Source organism: Elephantulus edwardii, unplaced genomic scaffold (assembly GCF_000299155.1).
Source record: "Elephantulus edwardii isolate Elephantulus edwardi_28Jun2011 unplaced genomic scaffold, EleEdw1.0 scaffold00004, whole genome shotgun sequence".
NCBI classification, from domain to species: domain Eukaryota; kingdom Metazoa; phylum Chordata; class Mammalia; order Macroscelidea; family Macroscelididae; genus Elephantulus; species Elephantulus edwardii.
Genome location: NW_006399754.1, coordinates 2,674,252 through 2,692,101, shown reverse-complemented (window position 1 = coordinate 2,692,101; position 17,850 = coordinate 2,674,252). Strand labels below are relative to the sequence as shown.

At 37.6% G+C, this 17,850-nt stretch overlaps 1 protein-coding gene across 1 annotated transcript in view; it reads left to right on the top strand.

The window, feature by feature from the left end:
- Window positions 1-17,850, top strand: part of KPNA3 (karyopherin alpha 3 (importin alpha 4)) — a 91,763-nt gene that overhangs the window by 67,297 nt on the left and 6,616 nt on the right. The window contains exons 8-12 of the mRNA XM_006879508.1: window positions 1,269-1,355; window positions 1,719-1,888; window positions 6,094-6,138; window positions 10,445-10,576; window positions 13,960-14,088. Coding sequence (XP_006879570.1) covers window positions 1,269-1,355; window positions 1,719-1,888; window positions 6,094-6,138; window positions 10,445-10,576; window positions 13,960-14,088 — 563 coding nt within the window. The remainder of the gene's footprint in view (window positions 1-1,268; window positions 1,356-1,718; window positions 1,889-6,093; window positions 6,139-10,444; window positions 10,577-13,959; window positions 14,089-17,850) is intronic.

The following is a 17,850-nucleotide window of genomic DNA, read 5'->3' as shown; positions in this document are numbered from 1 at the left end:
CCAGTCTCTGGAAAAGGATGTCATGATTGTTAAAATTAGAGGGATAGCAAAAAAAGAGGAAGACCTTCAATGAAGTGGATCAGTTCAGTGGCTACAACAGTGGATTCAAGCACAGAAGTGACTGTGGAGATGGTGCAGGATAAGACTGTGTTACATTCTATTTTACAAGGAGTTGGAAGGTATCTGACCCCACCAGAGTGTTCCTGTGACCCACTCGTTCTAGTTCTGCCTAAGAGAAAATGTTCATTCAAAGTTACATTGGTCTACAGTGCGTGGATAACACAGCTTTGCTTGTTGAAAGTAAATGAGATTTGAAATGATTACTAATAAAGATTAAAAACTAAAGCCATATGTATAGATTATATCCAACATAAAGAAACATGTACATGTTGTACTCTTCTCCATACCACAGCTCAAAGGCATCAATTCTCGTCTTATCCTTAGTCATTGTCCAGCTCTCTGACACAAGTAATTGTCAAGACTATGGCCTGAATTAGACACACCTTAGTCTCCAGACTGACATTATTGTTCTTTCAGTACTTTGGAGAGATCCCGACAGCACTTTACCAGTGCAATTCATCTTTTGATTTCCTGGCACTAAGAGTATTGATTGTGGACAAGCAAGCTAAAATTATTAACAGTCTCAATCTCTTCTATCATGATACTGTCCAACAGCACAGTGGTGACAATCTTTTTTTTTTTTTTTTAATTTTTTGTGTGTGTGCTGTCAAATCAGATCTGACTAGTACAGGAGGAGGAGATTGCCCCTCCTTCTCCAGCACAGCATCTGCTGGATTCAAACCGTTTACCTCTGGGATTGCAGTGTAGCTTCTTGCCATGAGGCCACCAGAGCTCCCTTTTTTTCCCCCTTAATGTTGAGCTTCAATCCATATTGAAGACTACAGTCCTTGACCTTCTGCAGCAAGCGCTTCAGGTCCTCCTCAGTTTCAGCAAGCAAGTTTGTGTCCTCTGCATAAAGCAGATTGTTGGTGAATCTTCCTCCAATCATGATGGCACATTCCTCCTCATAGAGCCCAGCCTCCTGCATATAGGTTCAAAAGGTATGGAGATAGGACACATCCCTAGCATACACCCTTCCCGATTTTGAACCATCCAGTGTTTCCCTGCTCCGTTCTGACGACTTCCTCCTGGTCGAAGTACAGGTTTCATTTAAGCACAATCCAGTTTTCTGGGATTCCTGTTCTTCCCAGAGTTATCTACAGTAGAATGCGAATATTTCTAAGTATAAATATTTTTTTCTCTTACAGATGCAGTACCTCTTTTTCTGAGACTTCTCCATTCACCGCATCAGAATGTTTGTGAACAGGCAGTATGGGCTTTGGGAAACATAATAGGTAAGTTGCATTTAGGTTTGAAAAGACATCAATTAAAAATCCTAACTTTTTTCCTACATTGGCATAGCCATTACTCACTATGTTTCCTCTAAATTTACTGTGGTTTGACTATCTTTATGCCTTTAAAGTACTAACTTAAGATGATAACTCTTTGAAAAGGTTAATTGTGATTTGCTATCAAGACTGGTAGGTTAAATTTTATGTCCCCCAATGAAAATGTGGTGAAACAGCCACACTTGATGACCTTGACTAATGGTGAGGAAACATAGAACATCAGTGTCCCAACATGAGCCATTGCATACATTTCAGACTTTCTCATCTTGAATGTAATTTTTTTTTTAAATACAATTTTCATTTCTGTAGGTGATGGTCCTCAATGTAGAGATTATGTCATATCACTGGGAGTTGTCAAACCTCTTCTGTCCTTCATCAATCCCTCCATTCCCATCACCTTCCTTCGGAACGTCACATGGGTCATTGTCAATCTCTGCAGGAATAAGGACCCCCCACCGCCTATGGAAACAGTTCAGGAGGTAAATGAAGGATTGTAAGGCCCGATGGTATATTTTCCCTGTTTATGCTGTATATTTTCATGCACAAGCAATGAATAATAAATACACTGACTTCATTGCAGGTATAAAATGATTTATGAGTATCGTATTTTGACTCCTAGGAAATAAAAGTTGAATATCATATACTACCTGAAAGATTAGTAATCTATACTAATTCTTATTCCTCATTTTTAATGACTATTTAAAAAAGAAAACAAAAATTTAAACAAATACAAAAGGAGGACATTTTAAATACCTCAAAAGGGGTTTTTAACTGCATTATTGATTTTATAGTTACCAAATACAGTTCTTCTATGGATGAAACCAGCATACTTTTATGAAAATGTTCTTAAGTGAATTTGCATTAGGTCTCTGAAATTTTCCTTGATGTCTGACAAAATTAATGTTCTTAAAATCTTTACATACAGTAATCTCCCTTCCCCTCACCCAAGATTTTACTTTCCAAGGTGTCAGTTACTATAGGTGAAGCACATCCAAAAATATTTCTATTATGCACTGTTCTGAATTCAGGATGAAATGTGGCACTATCCTGTTGATCTATTCCAGAATCAGCTTCTGCTTCCTCCTCTTTTACTGGACAAAAGCCTGGAAAAATACAATTGGATGAGGGGCTGGGCTGTACTCTCCCAGCATCTAATAGCATTAATGCTGCCTACCTGAAATCCTTACTACATGTCATGTGTGTATAGGAAAAAATATTGGAGATGTGGATTTTCAGGCATACACTGAAGAGTACTGGAATAGATTCTCAACAGATCAGAGGGGACTGCTGTACTTTGTATTAAATCTAATGAAAAGAAATGAAAGCTTTTCTTAAATCTAATTTATAAATGCATTTGTGTATTTTAAGTTTACAAAAGCCTATATAACTTTTATTCATTTGACACTGTAAGAATGATGTCTGTGTAATCAGTATGATTAGCAGCAGCTTCTGCTACCTTTTTTTTTAATATAGAAAAGTACAGAATGGATTCATATCCTCACCTAATTCTCATTTCCTTCTTCCAGGTGTTGGGTTTGGTTTTTTTGGTTAGTTTTTTTTGTTGTTGTTTTTGTTTTTTGGTGTTTGGGGGTTTTTTTGTTGTTGTTTTGAGGAAATGTATATTTGGTATTAATAGGTTTGAACATTTTTTTTTATTTCCATTCATTCATTGTTACACATTTTCCTCCCTGTCCCCCCTCCTTCCAAGTTTGCTTTTTTCTTTGGATAAAAAGTTCTTTCATTGCTATAGAGTCCTGCTAAACCCCCCACCCAGTCACTTTTCCTCTGCAGCTCTTATTCTGGACTCTTGTCATGCCAATAATACCTATTTATATGTTCCCTCTTCTGTTTCAATGCCGTGTACATTACTTATCCTCTCTTTTCTTTGTTTCCTCCCAACCCCCATGTCAGTCGTGTTCTATAAGAGTGGCATATAGACTGAGATATACTATTTCATTAATTCCTTGTTTTTCAGTGCTGCACAATATTTCATTGTGTGAATATACCACAGCTTCTCTATCCATTCGTTTGTTAATGGGCACTTGGGCTGTTTCCAGCTCTATGCTATTGTGAACAAAGCCACGATAAACATGGGTGTGCATCCAGGTGTTTTTTTAAAATTGAAAACAGATCTATTTGTGTTTTATTAACTATGGAAAGGTATTTGATTGTGTGTATCAAAAGAAATAGGAAAGAAAAGAATACTAAAAACTCATTCTTAATCCCAGACCACATGTGCTTATACGAAACCTGTGCCTAGACCAAGAAGCTATTGTCCAGACAGCAACAGAACAATACATGGCTTAAAATCAGGAAAGGTGTATGTCACAGCTGTATTCTTTCTCCACACCTATTCAGTCTATACACCGAGCAAATCGTTCCGGAATCAGAGGTAGACTGATCAACAACCAGCATTATGCACATGTCACAACCTTCCTTGCTTAAAGTGAGGAGAATTTTAAATTCTTGCTGCAGAAGATGAAAGACTTGAATATAGATTGAATCTCAATAACAAGAATACAAAAATCCTTACCACTGGGCCAATAAGCAACATCATGGTAGATGAAGAAAAAAATGTCTTCAAATTAATTCAACAATTTTTTCCTTTGGATCCACAATCAACACCCTTGGAACAAGCAATCAGGAGATTAGGAGATGTATTGCAGTGGGTAAATCTTCAATTAAGGACTTCTCCAAATTAATGAGAAGCAGTGATGTCAGTTTGAGGACCAAGGTGCACCTGATTCAGGTCAGACTCTTTTCGACAACTTGTTGTGCATCTGGAAACTGAACAGTGACTAAGGATGACAGAAGAAGAATTGATACCCTTGAACTATGGTATTAAGAGAAGAGTGCTGAAAATCTTATGGACTGCCAAAGAACAAACAGATAAGTCCTAGAAAAAGTATAATCACAATGCTCCTTAGAGGCAAGAATGACCAAAGTTTTGTCTTGTATACTTGGGTTATGTCGCTAGGAGAGACTGTTAACTTGGAAAGGGACTTCATGCTCGAAAAGGTGAAGTGTCAGTGAAGAGAGTAAGCCCCTGGATGAAATGGGTTGACACAGTGACTACAGCCAAGGACTCCAGTGCATTAAAGCTGGTGAAGAAGGCACAGGATAGTACACAGTTCAGATTGTTTTCCATCGGATTGCTGTGAGATGTACTTGACTCAGTGGCACCCAGCAACAGATTCCAGCACAACCGATAAAGGTAAACAACCCAATTGAAAAATGGGTACAGGATATATGAACAGACATGTCACCAAAGAAGACATTCACATGGCGAACAAGCACATGAAGAAATGTTCAAAATCCCTAGCTCTAAGAGAGATGCAAATAAAAACAACTATGAAATGATATCTCACCCCAGAAAGAATAGCAGAATTTAACAGAACAGCAAACAACAAATGCTGCCAAGGTTGCTGAGAAACTGGAACCATTATTCACTGTTGATAGGAGTGTAAATTGGTGCAACCACTATGGAAGGCAGTATGGCGCTTTCTCCAAAGATGGAAATAGAAATACTATTTGACCCAGCAGTTCCACTACTGGGAATATAACCTAAAAGACACCATAACCGCCACCTAAGCAGATATATGCACGCCCATATTTATTGCGGCTTTGTTCACAATAGCAAAGAGTTGGAAACAGCCCAAGTGCCCATCAACAAACGAATGGATAGCGAAGCTGTGGTACGTTCACAGAATGGAATAATATGCTGTATTGAAAAACAAGGAATTCATGAATGATTATTATACAAAATGGGTGACCCTGGAGGACTTTATACTGAGTGAAATATCTCAGTCACAAAAAGACAAATTGGCATAATGTCACTCTTAAAACAGGACTGACATGGGGGCTGGGGGAAAACGGAGAAAAGAGGGGATAAATAATCTACACAGCATTGAAATAGACGAGAGAGCTGTATAAAAGAAATACATGATTAGGTATTGTTGGCATGACAAGAGTCCAGAATAAAAGCTGCATAGTAAAGTAGTTGGGGGACTGTATAAAAGTGGAAGAACTTTTTTCCCAAAGAAAAAAGCAGTGGGGTGGGCAGGGAGAAAAATACAAAAATGAAGGATTGGGAACCCAAGTTCTTTATAAACTTTCATTAAAATCTTAGTTTTTTAAAAAAAAAGAAAAACAACAGATTTCAAGAAACAAACTTTACACATAATGGTTTTCATTTTCATGACTAAATCTGAGATCAGAACTTTAATATGAGTAAAATAACATTAAATAAAATCATGTTTTTCCTTTATGCAGGTAATTGATAAAATAGTGACAGTTCTGAGAGTAACACTCCCCCCCCCCCCCACCTCCCCCAACCCCCCCCCCCCCCCCCCAATAGTAGCTGTGCTATTACTGCTTATATCTCCATTCTTTCCCCTTGGTATTTATATCATAAAGAAAGTTATAGAAAACAAATGTTTTTCTTTCATGGTACATTAATTTCTGGCAGATTGATCTGAATATTTTAATTGAACATCTGCAATATGTGTTTCCTGTACTAGAATGATCTTATGAAAATTTTCCTAATTGAAGAGATGTAAATACATTTAATGTTGTCATTCTTGACCTGCAAACATTACTTACTGCATTTTTTGGTAGCAGTTGCCTTCTACTAAGACATACTCATCAGATCTAGTGTTACTTATTTTTTATCTTTTTTTTTTAGATTTTGCCAGCATTGTGTGTCCTCATATACCATACAGACATAAACGTAAGTAAAGCGGAAGCTCTTATTTTCAGATTCTGCTCTCAAATGGGACTGAAAGGGGAGTGGTTTTGTGGATTTAATAATTATGGGAGGAGACTGCTTATCTTAGGAGCTGGTAGATTGGAACCACCAATCTTTCGTTTTACAACGCATAACACATTGTATACCCAGGGATCCCTGTGAGATAATAGAAAGAAAGCTAAATGTTGACCCTGAAAACTAGAGGTGAAATTTGGACTAATTCAGGTTGATCTGTGTTGATTTGCTACTTACTATGCTGCTTAAAGTTAATTTACAATGAGAATGATTTTATTTCCCTGTCATTTTTAAGATGTTCATTTATGAGTTGACTTGCCTGGACAATTTTGAATGTCCTCTAAGATTTAATACATACTTCCTTATCCCTGGTTCAGGTGAAGTAAGCAGTGTCACAGATTGTTTTCTGAGACTTGAATTGGTGACACTTGAAGTAAGTGTAATTGAGGGACTCCAGGACCAGTTTCAAATTCAATTTTTTGTTTAGAAATGCTCAAAAGAGCTATTACACACATCATTAGGGAGCTCTGGTGGCCTAGTGGCAAGAAGCTGCACTACAATCCCAGAGGTACATGGTTTGAATCCACCAGATGCTCTGCTGGAGAAGGAGGGGCAATCTCTTCATGTACCAATCAGATCTGATTCAATGATACACACACAAAAAATAAAATTTATTTTAAAAAAAGAACTGTTATACTCATTTTTATAGTTTGTTAAGTTCTTGTAAGACCCTTTTTAACTATATTGTCTGATAATTTTTTTATTATCTTTTACATATGCAGTGATTAATGAGCTTTTTCTGTTTCCTTTTCTTTTTCTATTTTTTTCCCTCCACTCTTCGCAATTTTAAATCTCTAGAGCTATGTCTTTTCCAAATTGAGGAAACTTTATGCCATTATTTTGTCAAATATTTTTCAACTCCATTTCCCTTTCTGAGACTCTGATGACACAAATAGTAGGTCTTTCGTTACTGTTCTGTAAGTCTAAAAGCTCTGTTCATTTCTTTTCAGTCCTATCCCTCTACCCCTTTTCCTCCCTATTCTCTTACTGGGATTGGGTGATTTGTTTTGTTTTGGGGGGGGGGTTTGTTTGTTTGTTTGTTTTTTGATTGGGTGATTTGTATTGAATTGTCTTTGAGTTCCTGAATTTTTTTCCTTTCTTTTTGATATTGGATTCTTCTAGTGAATTTTTCATTTTAGTTGTTGTTGTTGTTGTTGTTGTTTAGTGCCATCGAATCGTAGACGACTCATAGCGACCCTATGAACGAGAACGAACAGCCTGAGCACTGTTCTTCGTACATAGTTTCCGGAGGCAAGCCATTTCGGAAGTGGATGCCACTCCAGCTTCCAGGCTTGTTTTAGTCAGGAACCACGATTGGCACATCACTGTCACAGTTTTCAGCATCACAGCAACCATGAGTTACCTCTGTACAGCAACGCACAGACCAGTGCTATACCACCTAGAAGAATGTTTGACACGAAAACAGTTTGAACCTTTGGGCTTAAGGCCTCCTCCTTGGCTCAAACCCTAGGCCAAGCCTAGCTTGCCTCGCTCCCGGGGACAGAGCAAACCTGCACATCAAACACATGCCCAGGAAAGCACTCGACTCCAAAAGCTTACCATGATTACTGCGCTCATACCACCATGCTCCTTCTGGCAAGGAGAAGTTCCTGAGACACTGGGAGGAGCCAAGTAGGAAGAACATGGCCGCCTCCTGTCCCATTTTAGTTACTGAGTTTTTAAATCTTTTTAAATATTTCAAGAATGTTCATAATTGCTTGTTGAACATTTCGATAACACTTGAAAATCATTGTCAAATCCTTAAAACATTACTTGCATATATAATATTTGTGTCATCTCAATATTGGTACCTATACATTATCAACTCTTGAATTGAAATTTTCCTATTTCTTGATATGACAACTTCTTTTCCATTTTTTGCTGGATATTTTGTGTATTGTACGACTCATTTTTAAAACTTGGTGCCACCAGCCTGTGTAGGAGGCAAACGGTTCTAGTTTTCTAGAGTATAACGCATTTCACTCACTCATTCATTATTTGCTGTCAAGTTGGAACAAACTCATGGAACATAGAGCCTTAGAAAGTCTCTAGTCCCTCCAGAGAGTTTCTGAGGCTATAAATCATACAGAAAATACTGCTAGTTTAACTCCCCTGGGACTACTGGTGGCTTCAAATTGCCAGAGAAGTATAGTCTTGGATTAGGAGCACAACTCCCTTTGGATTAGAGCAGTAGCACACCTTACAGGTTTGTATTCTGCTCACATTTATGTTGCTTTTCAATCCACGGTGAGCTGTAGTAAATGCTTAGCATGAGTTTTTCACTAAAATTTCCTGGGTCATTTCTTACTTAGAGGAAGCTTACCTTCTAGTACAGATGTTGGCAGGTTTTTTCTATACAGTACTTGTTAGTTTCTGTCAGATGACCCTTTGTGACACCTGGTAACCCATGTACAGAGCAGAGCTGCTCCATCAGATACTCAGTATTGACCTCTGGGTAACCGGGCCTGTCTTCTGAGCCACCTTGTGGTGATAGATTGATTAGAACTAGTGGCCTTTTGGTTAATAGTTGAACACTTGCAGCACCTAAGGACTCCTTTAAAGAGCTAGGTGTTAAGTATTTTAGACTTTGCAAGCCATAAGGAGCCCTGGAAGCATAAATGAATTAATTGTTGGGCTGCTCAACAAAAAGGTCAGCAGTTTGAATCCATCAGCTACTCTGAAGGAGAAAAGATGAGGCAGTCTGTTTCCATAAGGATTTACAGCCTTGTAAAAATTCTATAGAGTAGCTCTTCACTGGCTCAGTATGAGTCAGAATTGACTTGAATGAAGGCAGTGAGTTTGGGTTTAGTTTAGTTTTGCATACCATGTGCTTTCTGTTGCAGCATGAAAGCTGTGCATCTCTGCCTTGCAGCATGAAAGCAGCCTTTGACAAATGTAAATTCATGGCTGTGACTGTATGTAATAGTATTCTATTTACAAAACAAGCAAGGCGAGGTTTAGCCCACAGGCTGTAATTTCCTAATCCCTGCTCTAGGAGATTCCTTAAGAAAAGTTTGTATTTTCTTAGTTCTTACATAAATCTTTAATTTATATGTCCTTTCCTCAGGTCTCTTCAGAATGCTTTTTTAACAATATGTTGTTTTGAAAAGTCCAAGGCCAGCCTAACTTTCACTCTTATAACTTGATTGTTTTGCAAAACATTTCAGAGAACTATAACTTTGAAGAGTATTATTAGTTTTATTAGAATATGTTACGTTTAACCCTTTATTCCCTTCTACTATTCTCCATATAGCCTCTTCAGGTACTGAAGGCTTGGGGCAGGAAACCCAGACAAAATGAATTTTTTCCCCCTCTTACCCATTATTTAAAATTTGTAATGTTCTCTGATTCTTAGTAATGCTGAAAATGTGGGCTATATGTGGTTTTATTTGCTTTTCTTAGATCTGCATATCACTCATTTTAATAATATCTCTAGATTTCACATAAGATAAGGTCATTGCTTCATATCTTTATGAAAACACCAAGGAAAGCCTCAAACAAGCTCTTTGACCTTGATTGAGTCACTGGGCCTCTGAGTCTGTTTTTTATTTGCAAAATTAGGATGTTCATAGGGCATGGTTTGTACTCCCTGTTCCTCCGTTGACAGCATATGTTTATCTGTTTTAAAGTTTGAAAAGCTCATTACATTGCTAAATCTCTGAAAATCTCTAGGATGGTTAGATAGATAGATAGATAGATAGATAGATAGATAGATAGATAGATAGATAGATAGATAGATGATTGCATTGACATCCCCTAGTAAGGACCTATACTGGCAAAAAAGAAAGCTTGATATTTGTACCTGCCAGGCACTCTGCTGGAAAAGAGACATGGCAGTATGCTCTTGTTAAGATGACAGCCTGGGAAACACGACAGAACAGTGCTTCTCAGCTGTAGGGTCGCTATGAGTTAACATAAACTTGACAGCACACAACCCATGTGAACTATTCACTTCCTCCTTTGTATAGTGAATACATATATAATCTGTGTGATCAGGTACAAGTTTTTACCTAGAAATTTGACATAGAAATGTCTTTTTGTGTGTGAATAGGTGTTGAAGGTAGGCATTGAGAGCAGTATTCACATTTATCAAGGAGCAGGTGTTTTTGCTACTCGGTTAACACATAAAACAATTCTTTTACCACCCATAAGGCCTGTTAGGTATTTTAAACTTTCAGACAAATAATATACTTGCTCTTTTTCACCCCTGTAGATTCTTGTAGATACTGTTTGGGCTCTATCCTACCTGACAGATGGAGGTAACGAACAGATACAGATGGTTATCGATTCAGGGGTTGTGCCATTTCTTGTGCCCCTTCTGAGCCACCAGGAGGTAAAAGTTCAAGTAAGTATTTTTCAGTGTTTCCCTCTTCTATAGAGTTGTGTTTGTTCTAATCAGTTGTTTTTCTAAGCACGCCCTTTCCCTATTTCTTCAGTTGTACCAAACCTAATTTTATTGATAGCACATCTTTCTCTAACCCAAATTGTTGACCACCTTTCAGAAACTTATGATCACTTGTTTTTGACCTCTTAGATACATCATTTCAGAACTCTTCAAGCATTCCATTGTCATCTCACCCAGACAAAAAATGAACTGTTACTATCACCCAAAAATAACCTCCCTTTCCTGTATCCCCTTTCAAAGGACAGCATGATCCAGGCTAGACACCTCATTTCTTAAGAGCCACTCACTGATTTTGTTCAAGGCTCTTATTTCTTTTTTGCTGATAATTTTAATAGCCTCCTAATCACACTTCCTCTTTTTCCATTGTCTTTCCCTCTTGAATTAAGTGTAGGTGGTGGAGCCTCACATAGCAGTTTATCCTTCTTCTGCCAAATTATGCTTCTTAAATTGTGCCTATTTAAAATGATACACCTCCAAGGATATGAACCTGTATTCCTAAGCACAATTGATAGCAGTGCATCTAAATTCCAGAATCATTTGCCGCAATAGTCTACATGATTCCTTTTCCCTAAGGGGCCCTTTAGAATAGTGAGAGAAGATCTTCACCCTAGAACCTGTAATGCCCTTTTCCAGCAGGAAGTAGCTAAGAGAATGTCACACACACACATACACACACACACACACACACACACACCCAGTGAATTATGGTGAAATCTGGGGGCGGGGCGGGGGGAGAATGACAGAGAATGGCAAAGGACATGCTGACAAAGGAGATCAATCAGAACTGGTTTTGACAAAGACTGTGGCAATATAACAATAGAAACATTAGAAATAGGAATGCTGGCTATATGACAATAAACAGACTCTCCAAGAATGTGGCAAGACACAGACTCAAAGACAAGATAAAGGAGACAAAGAAGATGGCCAAAAGTCACCAGGTCCATTAGTAGGAGTGCACTAATAGCTGTTTAAACCCCACTCCCCAAACAAAGGATAGATAAACCCCTTTGTAAGATAAGAATGGGGTCAGTCTGTCCTGACCCGTTCATAGTCTGTTATGAACATCTAATAAACATCAGTTTCTTTCTCTTGGGGGGAAAAATGTGCCTGTTATGGTTTCTGTTAAAATATTTTTGTTTAGTCTCCAATATCTCAGTCTCCGATGAGAGATTTTTAGTCATATGTCACTTCCTAGGTCTCAGACTTTAATGCCTCTCTCTCTCTCATGAAAGTTATACTTACAAAAATTATGCCCCAGATACCTTACCTCATGCCATGTGCACACACATAGACACCCACTCTTTGCATGGGACCGAACCTTCAGGACTCAACAGCATTTCCTGTGAGAAACTTCTGTTAGCCCCTCTCAGAAAAGGAAGTGCTGTTACTTGAATTTTTCAGAAATAACACTTCAGTTTTTAAATTTCCTAATATAAAATTGTTTGCTGTTTTTATAGTTTGCCATATTATTGTAACTGCTAGTCTTCTGCCTACACTCATTGGATTCAGAGTTTCTTGAGAATCTTAAGTATATTTTCCTCTTTATCTTTGTGCATAAAATAGCATTTGTCACACAATTAGTACTCCATAGATCTTGATTGAATTGTTAATTCAGTTTATTACGCATAGTAACTTAACATATCCTTGAAACTCCTTTCTTGGCTGGAAGTTTTCAAACATTCCTAAAAAGTAGAAACAACAATATAATGAACTGCCATGTACTCCTCATTCAACTTCCGAAATTATCAGCATTCTTTATTTTTATCATCTATCTTCTATCATCTATCTCCACTCTTCTATTATTTCTATTGAATATTTCTTTTCAGCTCCTGATTCCTGTTCTGTCCTTTCTACTGCATTTTCTGAATTTCAAGACTACTTTGCTGCACATAACGAACCCCTCACCAGTCTTTGTTTTTACTGGGATTATGGAGGACAGTGTTAGGTGACTGTGCACCCAGCATGTACTCACACCTAAGTGAGCACACACATACCCTTTGGGGGGACAAAATGGCTTTATTCAAACATTGTTCATTGTACCTTTTTCAATGCTAAAGTATTTTATGGAATGACAAAACCTTATGGAGTTCTTTTGAACATCATTCTTGACAAGTCAATGAGGCTAACTTTCTGTAGTTCCTCGTCCTTAATAAAAAGAAAAGTAAAACACTTACTTTTATAGTTTGATACTGTCCTGTGATAAAAGAATAATACATAAAGGGAGATCTCTTGGCCTAGTGGCAAGAAGCTGTGTTGCAATCCCTAAGGTTCACAGTTTGAATCCACCAGATGCTCTGCTGGAGAAGGAGGGGTAATCTCCTCCTGTGCCAGTTGGATCTGATTCAACAGTACACACAAGAAAAAAACAAAACAAAAAACACCAAGAAAAGAATAATATATAACCTGTATGAATGTTTCACTGCACAAAGTATTTTATACTGAATCAATTTCTTTACAAAACAGTCTTCAAAATAAGTTAATTTAAGAACATGTAACTTGAAAATAACTGGATCAGGACTCACTTTATTCGTTCGTTTAATGACCACATATGAGGAAGGTGCTGTATGAGATTACTCACTATATTTTTTTTAAATTCTTTTTATTCTTGAAGAGTTTTAGACCTCAAGGGTTGGGTAGGAAACATTGTTTTTTCTTCAGCATCTTGTATCATTACATGGTAGGGTGCTGAGGGTCACACACGGCATCCGGAACCAGCTCCTGTGGCTTGTGTGTGATCCCACTGAACAATAGAACATAGTGACTTGATAGCAATGGGCTCTTTTCAGCCCACATACTAAAGGCAGAAAAACACTAATGGATTAAAAAAACTGAGTTTTGAATTAAAATAACTATTTAAAATGGACCTTTTAGCGTCTGTTTTCATTTATTTCTTGGGGTTTTTGTTTATTCCCTTTGCTTCCATAGTTTTTCCATAAACTGTTTTTTACATGTAACTAAAATTCAGAACCATTCTGTTCTGCTTAATACTTTGTGTAAGGTCAAAATAAGTGTTACGTGACAAGAGGCTGCGCAGCAATCCCAAAGGCATGAGGTTCAAATCCAACAGATGCTCTACTGGAGAAGGAGGGGCAATCTCTTCCTGTGCCAGTAGAATCCAATTTGATAGAACACAACAAATTAAAAAAAAATTTAAAAAATTCAAGTATTACTCACCTGATTACATGATTGAATTCTCTCAAGATTATATAAAGTACTGAATCCATTTTATTGTTCTATTTTTACATTTTTACCATATTGTTGTAACTGCTAGTTTCAACAAATAAATTATAATCAAATTATATCTCCCTTGCTCGGTCTCCCAGACAGCAGCACTCAGAGCAGTTGGCAACATAGTGACTGGCACTGACGAGCAGACCCAAGTTGTTCTCAACTGTGATGTCCTGTCACACTTCCCGAATCTCTTATCACACCCGAAAGAGAAGATAAATAAGGTAAGGCATGGTTCTTATTTTTCTTTATTTGTATGACTTGTTTCCATTGCTCCTTGATTCACTGTGGTTTTTCTACAGGTAAAATATACTTCCAATCACCTCTGCAGTTGTTTTGAATGAAAAACAGTATTTTTAAATTAAATATGTGAGGTAATACCAAACTCAGTAAATTTTAGCCACTAGGACAGAGGACATACAAATATCTCTTACTTAAAGGTGACTGGTATCTTTTATGAACAAAATAGAGGTAGTATAAATTAACATCCCTCCAAAATTAGATTGAAGCTAAAGATGGAACACCTAAATGAAAGGATCATAAAAATTGTATTTATTGTTTCAAGCTTGAGATTTATAATCATTAATTCATAAAATATACTTGATAATTAGCTCATCTTTAAAAACCCCCACTATATTGCATACATATAGAGTGATAGAATTTCAGATAGACGGTTCTGGCTTTTAGATAGAAGGTTCTTGTCTAATTTTTCTTTTTTCTCAAGAGCAAGAAGGAACAAATGAGTTATACACAGAATAAGATGAAAATAGAGTGGGGACTAGGAAGTTCTGGTGGCCTAGTGGTAAGGAAGTGGTGGTGGTTGTTAATTGCCAGCGAGTCAATTATAACTCATAGCAACCCTATGAACACAGTGTAGTGGTAAAGACTTACACTCCCAAACCAAGAGCATGTAGTTCGAAACTACCATCTGCTCCACAGGAGAAAGATGGGCAGTCTCTTCCTGTGTGATTTACAACCTCTGAAAATCCACTGAATGTCACCTATAACTTGGTTTTGACTCACCAGTACACAACAAAAAAGAAAAACCTTAAGATAGGCAGTTCTAATCCACCAGCAACTGAGAGGGAGAAATGTGGATAATCTCACCTGTGTTTTACCACCCTTGAAAAGTAAGCTATGAGTCAGTTCCTACTCCACCAACAGAGAGGGAACTTGTAAGCTGTATACATCATCTGATTTTTCTGGCAAGTTTCCCCTAGCGGATTACTTTGTTGTTGTCCTATCTAGTCAGAACCTACTCATAGCTGACTCTCCAATGGGTTAAGAGGCAGTTAATTGAACAGGAGGAAATTGTCTATCCTCCTGAGGAGCAGCTGGTAGATACGAACTGCATGCCTTCAGGATTTCAGCATAGCTATTTCCTATAACTGTTTTGCTATCCTTTAAAAAAGCAAAAGTCGTTATCACTCCCATAAAGATCTTCTTATGTCATTAGGATAGAGAATAAATCCCCTTGAGATGAGAGTTCTTTGTCATCTGCTACCTCTTTCCTTCCTAGCCTTTCTGCACTCTGGCTCAGTCTTTGAACAGTTACTGTTGTGCTACTACACTAGGCTGTTAAAAGGGCTTACAATTATGCTTTTAGTTGTGGATGAAGAAGATACACATTTGACAGAAATCACATCTGTTTTAGTCATCAGGTTTTTGTGATTGTAATGTTAATACAAAGCCCATGACAACTTTGGTACTGTTTGTTAAATCCCTATTCTCTTATGTGTAATAATTGCAGCTCAAGTTGTAATTACAAACTTGGGATCTTTCATTTATGGAATACCTAAACATATTTATCTTCAGACTCCCTGAACTTAATTGAAAGCAAGATTGAAACTTAGGTAATTTGGTGTTTCCTGTTCTAGAGAAACAAAGATTAGAGCAGTTTGTGCCCTGAGAACAGGTTTTTATTACCATGTATATTTCTCTTATAAAATTGAAATATGATAAATACTTGATTCAGCGTTCATTTGCAGCTCTATTCACAGTAGCCAAAGAGGACAAGTGACTGAAATGTCCATCTGTAGATGAATGGATAAACAGAGCACCACCATATACGTACAATGGCCTATTGCTGAGCCACTGAATGAATCTTAAAAAACATGCTAGGGTGGAGGGAGGCATGGATAAAGGAAATGGGAAAAATCTGGTATGAAAAACACTATATACAGTGAACTTTGTAATTAAACCAGTATAAAATAAAAATATTCTTTTAAAAAAAGATTATTTTCCAAAAAAATTAATTAAAACACATTTTCAAATAAAAGGAAGAAGTTTTTATTATTTTTAAAAAAATATGCTGAGTGACAAAAGGACAATCCCACTTATAATACACAAAGATCTAGAAACCAACATTTCTTACTGGTTGCTATAGTTACTGGAGGTGGCCAAGAGAAGGAAATGGTGTTTTATTGATAGGTGCCTTGGATTTCTGCTCATTTTGGTGGAATAATTATAGAGTAGATTGTGATGATGGTTGTGTAACACAAAGAATGTAATATTATTGTTTATGTGAAAGATGTTGAGTTGGCAAAACTTATTTTACCATGATAAAAATGAAAAGTTTTACCTGACTTTAGAAGATCATCCAAAAACGACCAGAACAATTCATTGACAAAAGACCTACCAGAAGTTCAAACTGGGTTTAGAAGAGATTGTGGCACCAGGGATACATTACGGATGTCAGATGGATCCTGGCTGACAGCAAAGAATACCAGAAGAATGTCTATTTGTTTTTTATTGACTATGCAAAGGCATTTGACATGTAGATCACAGCAAATTATGGCTAACATTGAGCTGACTGGGAATCCCAGAACACTTAATTTTGCGCATGAGAAATCAGTACCTAGATCAACAAACTGTGGTCCAAGTGGAACAAGGGAACACTGCATGGTTTACAATCAGGAAGAGTCTGTGTCAGGGGTGTATCCTCTTCCATCTGTATACTGAGCAAGTAATTCTAAAAGGAAGACTTACCTACAGCCGGCATTATGCAGATGACACAACCTTGCTTGTTCAAAGTGAAGAGAATATGAAACACTTGATGCAGAAGATCAAGGACTATAGCCTTCAATATGGATTACATCTCAACATCAAGAAAACAAAAGTCCTCACCTCAGGACAAGTAGTCAACATCATGACAGATGGCAAGGATTGAAGCTGTCATTAATTCCGTCTTGCTTCAACCAACAGTCAGCGCCCTTGGTACCAGCAGTCAGGGAATCAGAAGACATACTGCATTGGGCAAGTACACTGTCAGGGATCTCTCCAGAATAGTTAAGAGCAGAGGTATCAGCTTGAAGACTAAGGTGCACCTGATCCAGGCTGTGATCTTTTCAGTCACCTGCTGTGCTTCAAAAAGCTGGGCAGTGAATAAGGATAACAGAAGAAGAATTGTTTCCTTTGAATTATGGTGCTGGAAAAGCGTACTGAATATCCCATGAACTACCAAAATACCAATTAAATGTTTCAGAGGAAGTGCAGCAAGGATGCCTCTTGGACGGAAAGATAATGAAGCTTTGTCTCTCATACTTTGGACAGGTTGCTAGGTGAGACTGTTCGTTGGAAAGAGAGGGCCATCATGCTTGGAGAGACGGAGGAAGGAAGGAAGTGAAGGAAGTGAAGTGAAGTGAAGGAGCGGAAGACCCCCAAGGAGATGGATTTATACAATGATGGCAACAATGGACTCAAGTGTGTCAGAGATGAAGAGGATGGGGAAGGGAGGGTTCAGGTCTATTCTTTCCCCTTTTTTTAGATCTAAGGGCATTTATCCCTGGTTCTCCAGGCTGACACATTGCAGATTGGCTGTGTCCATCCACAGAAGGCCACAGCTCTAGTCAGGCAGCCCCTATTTCCATACATACAGTTTTTTCCTGGGATTGCTTCTTTTTGTTGTCCTTCAGATAAAAATTCTGTCTTAACAAATGATAATCTATTCTCTAACAGTTTAAGAGGTTAGTAGTCCAAATTCAAGG